Source organism: Theobroma umbraticum, unplaced genomic scaffold (genome assembly GCF_002168275.2).
Source record: "Theobroma umbraticum cultivar Fairchild unplaced genomic scaffold, ASM216827v3 scaffold_147.0, whole genome shotgun sequence".
Taxonomy (NCBI): domain Eukaryota; kingdom Viridiplantae; phylum Streptophyta; class Magnoliopsida; order Malvales; family Malvaceae; genus Theobroma; species Theobroma umbraticum.
The window spans coordinates 1,413,868-1,427,269 of NW_018397259.1; the positions used below are offsets into that span (position 1 = coordinate 1,413,868).

A 13,402-nucleotide genomic window follows, 5' to 3' on the forward strand; every position below is an offset into this window, starting at 1 on the left:
TGCTGTCAACCTGGCAGTATAGAAGAAGTATTGATACTCAAAGCAGGAATGTGCTGGAAAAAAAGGAAAAATGCTGGATTTATATAGTAAGTCTATGAGTTGTAGAAAATAGGAATCTCCTTAAAGACTAAGTTGTTAATTAGTTATCTATTTTGGGTGTAACCGTATCCAATTATGATGAGAGAAAAAGGGTTAGTATTTCATTTTTAATTAGATTAATATGGTGGTAGTGGCACTAGTACCTTATAGCTTAAACACCATAATTACTATTTAAACTATACTCAATAAATGCACTAAAAAAAGTAACTACAATAATGACTCTAAAAAAAATTATTAAGAAGGTGGGGAGAAAATTATGGCATGACTAGCTGCTAAACTTCACAACAAGATTAAACCTGTCCAAAGGTCGGGATACCCCTTAAGCTTACAGGCTTGGTTCCAATTCTAGATTTATATTTTTTAATTAAGGTGAAAGATATCATCAATTCCATTTAAAACCCACAAAGAAGAATAGCTAGATCCTAATGAGAGAGTGAGAAATAGTATAACAAATTTAATTTAAGACCGTATATTTTAAAAATGTGTTATTAAAAATATTCTTAAGAATACTATTTTTGTACTTTTTAAATTATTTTTGAAATTTGACTTCATTATATAAATTTTTAGATGTATTATGAATAAAAAGATTTATGATTAAAACTCAATTTTGTTGCTTTTAAAAAAAAATTAAAACTCAATTTTGTTGTAGTAAAAAGATCTAAAAGGAGGATGAAAATTAAATGTGAAATTTGAGCAAAGGTAAAAGTTTTGTGTGCTAAGAAAATGAAAGAGAGTATAAATTTGGGACATCCAAAAAAATGAACAAAAAAAATTAAAAAGGCAGTAAAAAAGTTGTCGTCTTAAGAAAACTTCAATTGCTCGAGTTTAATGTATCAAAAGATTTGTATACAAAAGTCAATTAGAATTTCTAAAACAAATTTGTAGCAAAAACACACATTCAAATCGATTTTTAAATTATTGCATGTATTCATTTGGAAAAGCATTTGATATGACATACGAATGCTAGAATTCATTTAAGACAACTAGTTAATTTGGAATTGGTAATAATTAACGAAAATGTATCAGAATTATATGAATTATATGTTGGTACTTTTAGAGTTTGGTGGATCTTTCAGTCCACATTAGAAAAGAAAATTTCTTTGAATTAATTTTGGTGGACTAACATATTGTTATAAAATTTTCATAAATGAAATTAATTTGAATTATGAAAAGTCATGTTTGTTATCAAGTGAAAAGTTGTGATTATTCATTGATAAAAAAAATTACATTTGTTCACCAAAAGCCATCTCATTAAAAGATGTATTTTTATTAACATAATTTACTACAACAACATAAAATAAGTTTTAAATCAATCGTGGAAAAAAGTTTGAAAAATATCAAATATCTTTCAAAAAAGTAAGATATTTTACGGGATTAACAAATGTTTTTTATTGTTTAGTAAAATATTTTACATAAGAAAAGTTTTTTTTTTTCCTTTCCAAACAGTTAAAAGTCATAAAAATTTTTTACCTACTTAGGAATTTTGAAAATCGGCATTCCTTCTTAATAGATATTTTCTCTCATGGTAGCAAACAATGATTATTTTGTGTTCGATTGCCCAAAACTGTAATTCCCCCATTTGTTAACATTTATGCTTGAACTTGGTTCTGTTTATGTACCCAAAATGAGAACAGACAAATCAAAATGAATTGTTGTAATGTGTTGTTGCGTGCACAATGCCTTGAGCTAGACTAGCATTCTGTAAGCACCAGTAGCATAGACTAGCCATCGAGTACTTACAATGATATTGAAATACTACTATAAAGAATAACAAATGGCAAGCATGGAACTTGTTAAAGTAGACAAATTAATTACTATTAAAATCAAAATCATCTGCCCATAATTAATACATAAAAAATTTATATCAAACCATTTATATTCTGTCTATCTATAATCAATAAATTGAACAAAGTTGAGTTCAAGAACTGATTGTCAATTTTCAAGGGCTTTAGGCAAGGGGGATGGAAAGAGGGGGCAGATGGGAGGCCCAAAGAAGGGAGAGAGGAGGAGGGACGCCTTGTGGTAGGGGTGTACCAAGTCTAGTTATTTCAATTCGATGAGTAGTCCATTTCAACTCATTCACTATTAACTAAGTTTGAGCGAGTTAAGCCAAGTTCATATTTTGTAACTCGTTTTAAGTGATTCGAAAAATTTTTAATATATAAATTAAATAATTATTTATTAACATATTTTGAAATTTTGTTTGAATTTTTATTTCAAACTTAAGCTTGAGCTCCAGTCAAATTTCCAGCTTATGTAAATGAATGATAACCAAGCTAAGGGATTACTTCACCCCCAAGTTGTGACACTAGCAAATTTGGCCTTGGGTCGCCCAATTGCCAATAGAAAGAGAAAAGAAAAGAGAAGCAACCAGAAAGGAAAAACTAAAAAATCAAAAGGTCAAAACAAATAAGAAATGAAAATATATAAATTTTCTATTTTATTTAATTTCTTTCTCATTTTTCATATTTCCTCCATTTTTTAATATTTTCAAGAAAATGTGACGACTTGAAGATTTTTTCAAATTATAACCTCTTTTTTTTTTTAAATCATTCTCATTTTTCTTTTTTCCATATTTTTTTTCTCAATAAATGTTTCAAAAGAAAAGGATAAGTGATGATCTAGATATGTTTCAAATAATACAGAATATGAATTATGTGAATTATCAACAATGACTAGTATATTGTGTTACTATATAACATTTTATCTCCCAATTACATCATTGCTTTGATAAATTTTTGCTGCATAGATATTAATAAGAAACATGTAAACCTACAGCAACAGGCCCATGGGTAGCAGTAGTAGTAGCAGCAGCAGCAGCAATGAAGACAATAAGATCTGCCTACATCCATTGCCGTTGCTGAGTGCATTTTTCACTTTGAGTACAATGACATTAGTATACAAGTGATCCTATTTATTGTTCAACTGAAAAACCAACTCCACTCATTTGATTTTTGGTACAACCCTAGTATACATGCTTTTAAATAGATACCATATAATACACGTGGGATATGTTACATGCTATGTAGTATTATACACTACAATTTTCTTCCTATGTTCTCTCTCAGAATTCAAGTGACAAACCTGTAAAAAGCAAGCAGAAGTCTCGTTTGAAGACAACATGAGCTGTGCATACTGCTGCCAGTGTTGTACTGCAAAAATCTCCAAAACAAGAATTCAAGCAAAATATGTTCCTCCCTTTTTTGCACTCCAATTAATCATTCCTCTGGCCGAAAGAAAGTATATGTTGAACTAGTCTCGGTCTTACTAACCTGCACAGAAATGTTTTCGAGTTCTTCATGAGGCCAACTTATGTAAGGAAAATGAATTAGGTAAATGATTCACCTTATACCTTACCATTTTCATAACCAGCTGCGCTTGATGGAAATAACAAATTGTTTTCAAATTACTGAGGAATAATGAGTCAATTAACACCCCTGCCATCTCATTATTGTTAGAAAATATCTTAGCCTGAGGTGATGGGAAACAGGGAATAAGCCCTTGATGATGCCACTAAATGATAGTTAGATACATGCAGAGATAAGGAGGATGTGGAAAGCATTTTTGGTTGGTTATGTCAAAAGCATCTTTTAGTTGGTTCTCACTTTCAGTGTTAGCGTTACATTAAAAAACTGCAATGAATACTAGTAGCAGTTTTATTGTCAATTGGGAAATACGGTGATGTGCAATTTCAGAAATCCCTGAAATCAAATTTTGACCTTCCATAAAATGCATAATAACAATGATGACTAATTACTAAAGAATGTTATTTCGATATATATAACTTATTACAGCATATTAATTTGAATAAGTGAAAGGTTATCTTACACATGGTTCTATTTGAGATTTTCTTACTGGACAATGTTTTTTTTCCCAATATCAAAATTATATGACTCATGAAATGTCCCATAAACAATAAATATGTGAAATAAAAACTACAACAATACCTTTATCTATTAGTTATATCATTTTATTCTACTTCTTCTAAAGAGACAAAGCTTTGATGAAACTTATACCAACCTCAGGATTACGAGATGGTCCACTAGGAAGAACAGGAACAAGAGATGTCCAAAGCCCAGGGTCCACCAAGGAGTCCATGGTATTGTAGTTGGTAAGAAGTGGAGCAGACAAGAAGGGAGTCAAGGGGAACACATTTTTCTGAAGAGACAATCCAGTACTCATTCCCAGTGTGGCTCCAAGGCTATCACTCCCAGTGTCATGATGTACTGATTTTTCAGCTGCCTTGCCATGATCCATTTTGTTTATAGTTTTTTTGTTCTCATTCTCATCCTTATCAGCACTGTTTTCTTGTTTTTTCAGTGCTTTCTCTTGCAGGCTCTTGAAATCAGCAGATCGAGACAATATACTCAAGGCAGAGACAGAGGACCCTTTTCGTTTTGTCCCTTCAAGGGAAGTGCCCAGACGGGGCATTTGGTATGGTTCAGTAGGCTGCACTGCCCATTCTGATGTTTTAAGTTCACTGCCAATATCTTCTGGGCATGCATGTTTAGCTTCTTCAGAAGATTTTGCTCCAGGTTCTGCTTGACAAGTTTTGTTGGTTCCCCACCACTTAATGTAACCTGTTAGATCAATTTTTCTCTCAATGCAAAAACCACCTATGTAATCACTTTCTGTGGCTGCATCATCACCTACACCATTAATTTAACAAGATAGCAGTTGGATATTATACTAGTGCAAGGAATTGACGTGTGAAAGATACAAATTACATTTTGCTAGAGAAGGTGTGAACTAAAATAACTTTGCAGTCATCCCACAAAACTAGTCAAACATTGGTTATTTAAACTTAAAATTAATCGGTAAACTTACTGTAATGTATACTACTGAAGTATTCAGATCCAGAAACACGACCAAATGATGAGTCCCACCTACTACTTCATGGTAGCCAAAGATTTAATAACAAACGGAAAGAGAAAAACACATTAATAAACTATGCATTATTACAAAGATATTATGCATCCACATGTAGGAAGATGAACAATATAAAGAAATTTATAGGAGACAAATGAAGAACTAGCACCTCATTCATACTAGCCAACTCACAAACATATGATGAATGGGTCAGATTTCAGAATGTATTAAGTAAGGAAGAACAAAAAAAGAATAATTATTTCTTCTGATTTCTTTGAACTGTAAGGAATGTTTTCTTTGCATTTTGACAACAGTTATACCGAGAGAAAGGTGATCTACATGGAGCTAAAGTTTAGGAAGATAGATTTGTTCGAATTCCCACAAGTAATTTAATAAAACAGTTTGAAAGGTAAGTTGATGAACAGAGATGGGTTGCTGGGAGACCAACTGATCTACTCCCTTTCCCGATTAAAGTACAGCATTATGCAAAGTTTTAAGTTGTTTCTCAAGTACTAGGCAGAAAGCAAACTAATAAATAGAAGAAAATTTGCTTTTGTTTTTTGGTGGTCATGGACAATACATTTATAAATAAATATCTAATACTTAATTACATTGTTGTAATAGACAAAAAAGGATCTCTAATTTGAAATGGATATTGGCTTGAGATTGAGAACATACACAATCAAGTTGCCAATTCTGGCAGCAATGGTCTTGTGTGATTTGTTGGATTCTGAAATATGCTGAAGAGATTTAATTTTAGGTGTCTGAGAACTAATTATATAAGAAAGAAGGAAGCTTTAAGCAGCATTTTAAATCAGCAATCTTTGTAAATACTTGGTAAACCCACTAGCACTAGGTAACTGAACAGTAGATATTACATGTTTTAGATATAAGTATGGATATGTATGGTAAAATTGTACCTTGATAGACCACGATATTTAGAAATTCCTCTTGAGAAACCGCTGCTTTTTCTGCAGAGAGACATATTATAAGTAACAGCTCCAAGTTGCAGCGGGAATAAACACTTTCAAAGCTCATACACACCTTCGAAGAGATGCAAGGTAGTCCTCTCTTGAGACATTTTGCATCTCCTCAAGATCCCTAGTATAGTCAGTAACCTGCAAATAATTTTCCATGCTTTAAAACATTCAAATGCCAGACAGATGAGGCTTAAAGCATTAAGGTGAAGATTCAAACTAAATTCTTATATGCCAAACCAACCTTCTCAACAACACCCCTCCTTCCCGAAAGCCGAAAACCCAACCAAAAAAAAAAAAAAATCCAAAGAAAGAAGAAAAAGTGGGGTGAGCCACCTATTTATAAGCACATAATTAATGAAGGAAACATGTCTGCATTTAATATCCCCTGCAAGGAGAACAAAAGTTTCAAATGCCAAATTTGAAAATCAACATTAAGAGACTGCAAATGGATTCTTTAGTTTTTAATATTTATAACCAAAAAAAGGTTAAAACCTTTTAGGGTTCATATGACTTTTAGGAACCCAAGGGGGAGAGAGGATTTGAACCTTGGACGTTATTCCTCCTAAGGAGGGGTAACAACTGCTTTTTCAACCCATGATTATTAAATTTTAGTTTGTGGAATTATTATTGGTAGGAAAAATAAAAGAATCAAAAGGAATTTTCAATTAGTAACAAGAATAACAAACTTGCTGAGATAAAGCATTGAATTCATCTATTTTTTTCTTTTTTACGCATAGTGATGGTGCTAAACTGAGTGATCATCTCACCGGAAAATTAATGAGTGTCCCAGGACCCCAGTATTTCAAAGCAGCAAGATCATATGCTCTTGCTGCAGCCTCCTCGTCATCATATGCCCCTGTGATTATATGTGTCTTAATAAATAGAACATGGTAAAATGAATGAACAGGAAAGTTCAAAGAAATAAATTCACAAATCTCCTGACGTACCTAAGTAGACTGACAATGGTCAAAAATCAAGCATCCCATGCACCAAAAAAGAATAAATATATTGTCAGCTTTCATGAGAAACATGAACTGTTAAGTTGCAATTAACTAGCCTGCAAATCTAAATCAAGAGAGAAAAACAGATAGACAGACCTTGCTTCCCTTTCTTGTTCTGATTTTGATTCCAAGTACTTTTATCCCAAAGGTGAGCTTCATAACGACCAGTCCATCTATGCCTAATACACATAGAATTGAACCACAAGCATCAATCACCAGAGTATTATGACTGGAATTAAATTCTTTAGTAGTTTACAGGCAACTGTGAAAAACATGCATCAACCAAGAAACATGTAGAAGTATTAAACAGAATCTTCTATTTTCTTCAGAATAGACTAGGTTATCTAATTTTTTTTAAAGCTATCAAGTGTAACTTACAAATATCCCTAATAGATACAGTATCAATTTCACACCACACAAACCTCTGTGATCCAGTAATATGAAGAACCTTAAACATTACATTTTTTGTTGTACACATAATTTAATTTCCTTAAACCATTTCTTGCAGATTTGTACTCCTCCAATGACATCATGGTAATACAATTTAATCAAATTTTTCACAAAAGCAAAGGGGAAAACAGAGGTGTGGCTGTCAAAAAGCAGATGAACCATTGGTAACAGCTATATGCGGACAACAGGGAACCAAAACATTGACGTGCAGCCTGCATAATACTGAAGAAAGAATTGATGTCTCTTCAAGGTATTGCAGTTAAGACGTTCATGTATTTGAGAGAAACCCTGTTGAATTTTTTCCCCATTTCATTCTTTAATTTTGCTCTCCAAAAGCCACCAGACTTATATCCTATCATTCTCTTTAGTTCCTAGGCAGCATATAGACAATCATTCATCGGAGCCTTATCAACTAACCAGAGGCATGTTTCCAACATCGGCCTCTCCAAAACTTTCCCCTTATGCGTCAGACACAAATTATCAAATGCATCAAAGACATCAATTGTGCCCTTCAAATTTTTACCTTCAATTATTCCTTGACTCACAACAGGGACAAGCTAAAAGTCCAAATTCCAAATCGAATAATTCTCAAAATTTAGTTCTTTTGGCAGCCTAAAGCTAAGGTTTTGATCATATCGACTGCTCACTTTAGTGATAAATTCCAGCAACACTTACTTATTCCCAAAGCTATAACCAGTTAAATCTCAACTCATATCCATCAAAAACTATTCGAAACTGCTACCTTTCCCACATCAACTAATCTGATAAACAACACATAAAAATCAGAGTCCCTTCAGATTCATCCATCAAATAAAAAATTCACAAAAAAGCATAACGCTAAACTCATAATCTTTTAAATCAAGAACCAAAACAGAGTATTTAAGTAAAGCCAAGTAAGTAAACGACAAAAAAGACCTTTTTTTAACCTCAATTATTGATTTGTTTTGGCTTTTTACCTGGTGACTCCACGGTAAATGGAGCTGCGTTTACCAGCGGTGCAAGGCGGCATCTTACTGATACGTTCTTTAGCAGTGCAGCCTCTCTCTTTCTTCGCTTTCTTCAATCCTCTGTACAGTAAAAGCTGATCGTTTGCTATCGCCGTCTCCGAATTCTCTCCGCCGCTGGCCTCCGCTTTCATCCCCGGATCCGACGACGACGTCGAAGCCATGATTTTTTTTAAAAAAAAACCTAATTCTAAGAGATAGACAATTCCAAAAAACCAAAGAAAAAACAGTGAAGTTGAGAGAGTGACAGTAGGCTTTTGGGGGTTTTCGTTTTGGTTTTGGCTTTGATGATTTCACCGTGGAGGAAAAACGAATAGTGAGAGAGGAAGAGGAGTACTGAATTTACGAAACTGTCCTGATGGTTGGTGTTATTAACTTGGCGACGTTTGGGACTGGTATAGATAAAACGGTTGTAACGGCTAGGATGTGAAGAGGGTTGGGTTTGTAATTTTACATGTTTTGAAAGTCCTGTAGCTTTGGCATATGTCAACAGCAATGAATGCCATGACACCGGCGTCGTTTAGGTATGTTCCAGTATTTAACTCGTAACCGTGAAGGGGAAATAGGCAAAATGTATTGCAAAATTTTAAAGAACTGAAAAAAGTTGCTTCTATACCTTACAAATCCATATTAATATTTAAATCCAATAACTATATTTTAGGAAAAAATTAAAAAAAAGTTAAAAAGCAAAAATGAAAAATAATGGTAGAACATTCTCTCTAAGCAAGTGTCGTGAATACGCTAATGTTTTTTACATACATAATTATATTGTAAATTTCGTATATTAGATTCTATTTGTCTAAAATAAATCTAAGTTAAGTACAGGATCTCAATAAAAAATGAAATATTCAATGAAATAGGTAACCAAATTTGAATAAAAAAAAAATTAGCGATAGCTCCTCTACTTGTCAAACCGTTGGATTCTTGACGTCATTTGTTGGGATAACTTGGCAACTCCACTCAAAACTTTGAGAGTCGAATTAGTAATTAATAATGTGTTATCTTAAGTGTTGACCCATTAATTTTCATAATTGACTTTATTTCTCTTATATCTCAATAGTTTTGTTTTTATCCATTTTTTCTTATTAATATTTTGATTTTGTTAGTTTTCTTGTTTCATTCATATTATTATTCTTGACAAAATGTTGGGACACTTAGAACAGGGTTTGATGAAATGAGTAGTCAAAGGTTTCGTATGTTTTTAAGTTTTTAAGCCAACATTTGACATTTTCCATATTCATGCATGAGCTCTATATTCAAACTTCTCTCATTTTAGAAGAGGTTAAAGTAATTGTGCTTTTGAAAAGTGATAATTCATGTAGGTTGATTGAAATTCTCCCATTCAACTTGAACTCTTTCCATTCATAACTTATAACGAGTGAAGATAAGGATATCTTGTTAATTTAACGTAGATGATAATAAAAAACGATGTAAGAACTTTAACTTTTTGTGAAAATGATCTCAATATGTAAAAAATCGTAAAAGGCCAACTTATAAGTAGAATTGTGCTAACCAAATAACAAAATCCGAAAGAACAAATTTTGTATAGAAAAGAATAAAGGAAGTTTTTCTTTCATTACTTTTTTGTCCTTTACAAATTATTAAGAAAAAAATAAAACTCTCTTCTTCTTTCTTTGTCACCCTTATCACCGTAATTTGCACAAGATAATTTGATTTTCATTATAATTCCATCATGCATAGAATGTTTAGTTGTCCATTCATGATCAAACCGCTTTGTGTTTTACATCATTCATTCATCCTTTATTCATCCACAAATAAATACATTTAATTGCCCCTACATGCATTTAAGAATTTAATTAACTCAAACACCTTAACCTTATCCCAAACTTTGCCCTCAAACACTACTTCCTTTCTAAACTAGCAAACAGACCATGTCATCATAAAAATAACCATTCTCCAAAATTTCAATGTCCTCACATCAGTAACTGTGGCGTTCCATGCCACAAAGAAAGGAATGCCTATCATAGGGAACACCAATTAATGCCCCAGTCGTGGCACCAAAGACCCTATAACTACTGCAAAGTATCCCCTTCCTCACAAGTTCATACTTAACCACTACTTTGCCTTTGATCACCTGCCAACCAAACACTTCAACCTTTTAGGTGGGACGAGTCTAGCCCACTCCTTTTCCCACAATGTTGCATTTTCAACATTACTACCCAACAGTGATGTACAAAAGGAATTAGGTGTGTATACACCATTAGCAGACTCTTTCCATACCCTTGAAGCTTGTTCGAAACTTTTTAATAAAATTCGAAAAATTTATTTTTGAATTTTGATTATATTTTAACTAACGATTTCTTTGAATTAAAATGTGCATAAGAACAATGAATTATTTCTCTTAAAATCACTAAAAGTGATGTATTTTTTATTAATCATTTATTTATCTCCTGCTTTATGCTATCTCCAATGCCCATTTCATTATACATCCTTATATAGTTATGCTCTCGGCATATTTGTTATTGGTGCCTATTGTGAAACTTAACCTTCAAAAAAAAAAAATCTTTAATTTCGACTACCTAAAATAGTATCAAAATGTAACAAACCCTACATAAGATAACTTGATGATCTCAAATCTATAGTCACTTAGATAACTGACACATGAAAATTTATTTTCATAAATACTTGAATGAATTACTAAATAAAAATTACATAATAAATCATATTCAACGAACTTGTTCTTCTAATAAGTATTCATATTTTATTTCAAATATATTCATACTTCGATTTATGCAATTAATTACTTCATAAGCAAGAAATATAATAAAAACTAGTCTCTCAATTTTTATTAATATCTTGTCTTGATAAGCTATCGAGTAGGAATAGTTTGAAAAATGATGTTTTAATGTAATAAATTAATTCTTTGTGATTACTTTTGTAAGGTATATTTATTTTATGATTTTATCCTAATAAGTAAATAATATAAATTGTATAAATTCATTGATAAAGAGAAACTCTATCAATATTTAATGATTGGTTTTTAAGACACATTTGGAGTGCATCAACAAATATATATATATATATATATATATATATATATATATAAATCTTTTCTCGAGCTCCTCGATTCAAAAGTACAAAGCCTTATAATTACTTTATGCAAACCTTTGTTTAAAAAACAAAAGTAACAAGGTTTCAGAAAGTGTTAAGGGTAGCTAGCAATGCATCTAAAATAAAATTTACTAGAAACGATAATCTTTTTAATATTTTTGAAATTATTCTGGCACGCATGGAATGTGTGAATCTATAGCTATGTCATATGGGGATTAGATATGTTCCTTGTAATAATTGCTGTATATTGTCCCCATTGGTTGCCAATAAACTTTAAAAAATTCAGACTTTTGTCAAATCATCGTACAAATTAGCTGGGATGCTTCTACCTGCTATTAAGAAAAAGCAGTGGTCGATAGAACCCCACACATTACTATAACAGTTTTCAAGTTTAAAACAAGTTTCATGCAGGAAATCAAATAATTCAGTTTCGCTCGTTTTATATAAATTAGAATTCGCCGGTGCGTTGCATATGAATTAAATACAAATTATAAAATTAAGAATGTGAGAGAAAAAAAAATTCATAAAATTTGTCAAAATTCATATTGTTATAGGGAAAGCATATCATATTTCTCAATATTTAGATGGAAAGAATGCATAATAATCTATTTTTTTTTCTGGAAAACAAAAGATAATAAATATCTTACATTTGAAAGTGACACCATAAATAAAGATGAAAAATATATAAACATAGCAGCAATTAGATTAATAAAAGCTATACAAATCACAACAATCATATATGAGTGATAAACATTCATAGGCAACGACATATTTTGATGCTAATAATGCACATAAGTCATACATGCAATATCTATAATACATATAAAAGTAGAATAGTTGATTAGATCAATTGGTTAACACTTGTTATTCTCAATTGAATTAATTTTTTTTTTGTACATTTTATGTCAAAAGTATGTTATTTTTTACATTTGAAAGGTTTTTGTATTTTTATTTATTTTAGTCAAAAATACTTGAAAACTATAATTTTGAACTCTTAATACTTAAAGGATAGATTCGTTTATTATTTATCAATTGTAATTTAATATTATTTTTTGTTTATATCCTTTTATTCTACATGAACATTAATCTATAATATTTAGACATCTCTTTTATACATAAATATTTAAATTTCAATAAATATACATCCAATGCATTGAACAAAATAAAAAAGTTAAGAAGGTCTACTCATTTCTTAATATACATAGCACATAATCATCATTAAATAAACAAATCAACTGAATTTAATAACTTTTAGCCATTCATTTTATATATAAAAGATAAATACTACTAAAAATTAATAACTATTTATATTGATATGATTTTTATATTATATTGTTGCCCTCTACTCTACAACTGTTTATCTTAATCTACTAATAATACAGGTTATATACTTTTTTATTTTTTAATATTTTATTATACATCTAACAATTTTTGATAAGATAATTGTCTTTCTTAAGATAAGTACTGTTTTAAGAAGAATAACTGATAGGGTTAATTGGTTGACACCTGTCATTCTCAATTAAATTAATTTTTTTGTACACTTTATGTCAAAATTGTATTGTTTTTGACATTTGAAAGGTTTTTACTTTTACTTTTATTTATTTCAATAAAAAATACTTGAAAATAATAATTTTTAACTTTTAATGCTTAGAGGATAGATTCATTTAATATTTATCAATTGTAATTTAATATTATTTTCTGTCTACATCCTTTTATTCTATATGAACATGAATACATAATATTTAGACATCTCTTTTATCCATGAATGTTTAAATTCCAATAACTATCCATCGAGTTCATTAAATAAAATAAAAAAGTAAAAAAAGTCTACTCTTTTTCTCAATATATATAGTACACAATCATCATTAAATAAATAATTCAACTGAATTTAATAATCTTTAGTCATTCATTTTATATATAAAAGATA

The 13,402-nt window shown here is 30.7% G+C and overlaps 1 protein-coding gene across 2 annotated transcripts; it reads right to left on the minus strand.

Annotated features, from left to right (window-relative positions):
- Nucleotides 1-2,771: 2,771 nt before the first annotated feature.
- LOC110414689 (Integrase-type DNA-binding superfamily protein) lies at nt 2,772-8,728 on the minus strand. Of its 2 annotated transcripts, none has more exons than XM_021426056.2 (9): nt 8,356-8,728; nt 7,046-7,128; nt 6,896-6,904; nt 6,716-6,804; nt 6,013-6,086; nt 5,889-5,939; nt 4,927-4,988; nt 4,120-4,748; nt 2,772-3,371 (listed from the first exon to the last, which is right to left on the minus strand). In XM_021426056.2, the coding sequence occupies exons 1-9, from the start codon at nt 8,565-8,567 to the stop codon at nt 3,318-3,320; spliced, it is 1,263 nt and encodes a 420-aa protein (XP_021281731.1). In that variant the 5' UTR covers nt 8,568-8,728; the 3' UTR covers nt 2,772-3,317. The 2 variants fall into 2 exon arrangements, with proteins under 2 accessions (XP_021281731.1, XP_021281730.1); XM_021426055.2 differs by having other exon boundaries at nt 4,927-4,991; nt 8,356-8,727.
- Nucleotides 8,729-13,402: the final 4,674 nt, after the last annotated feature.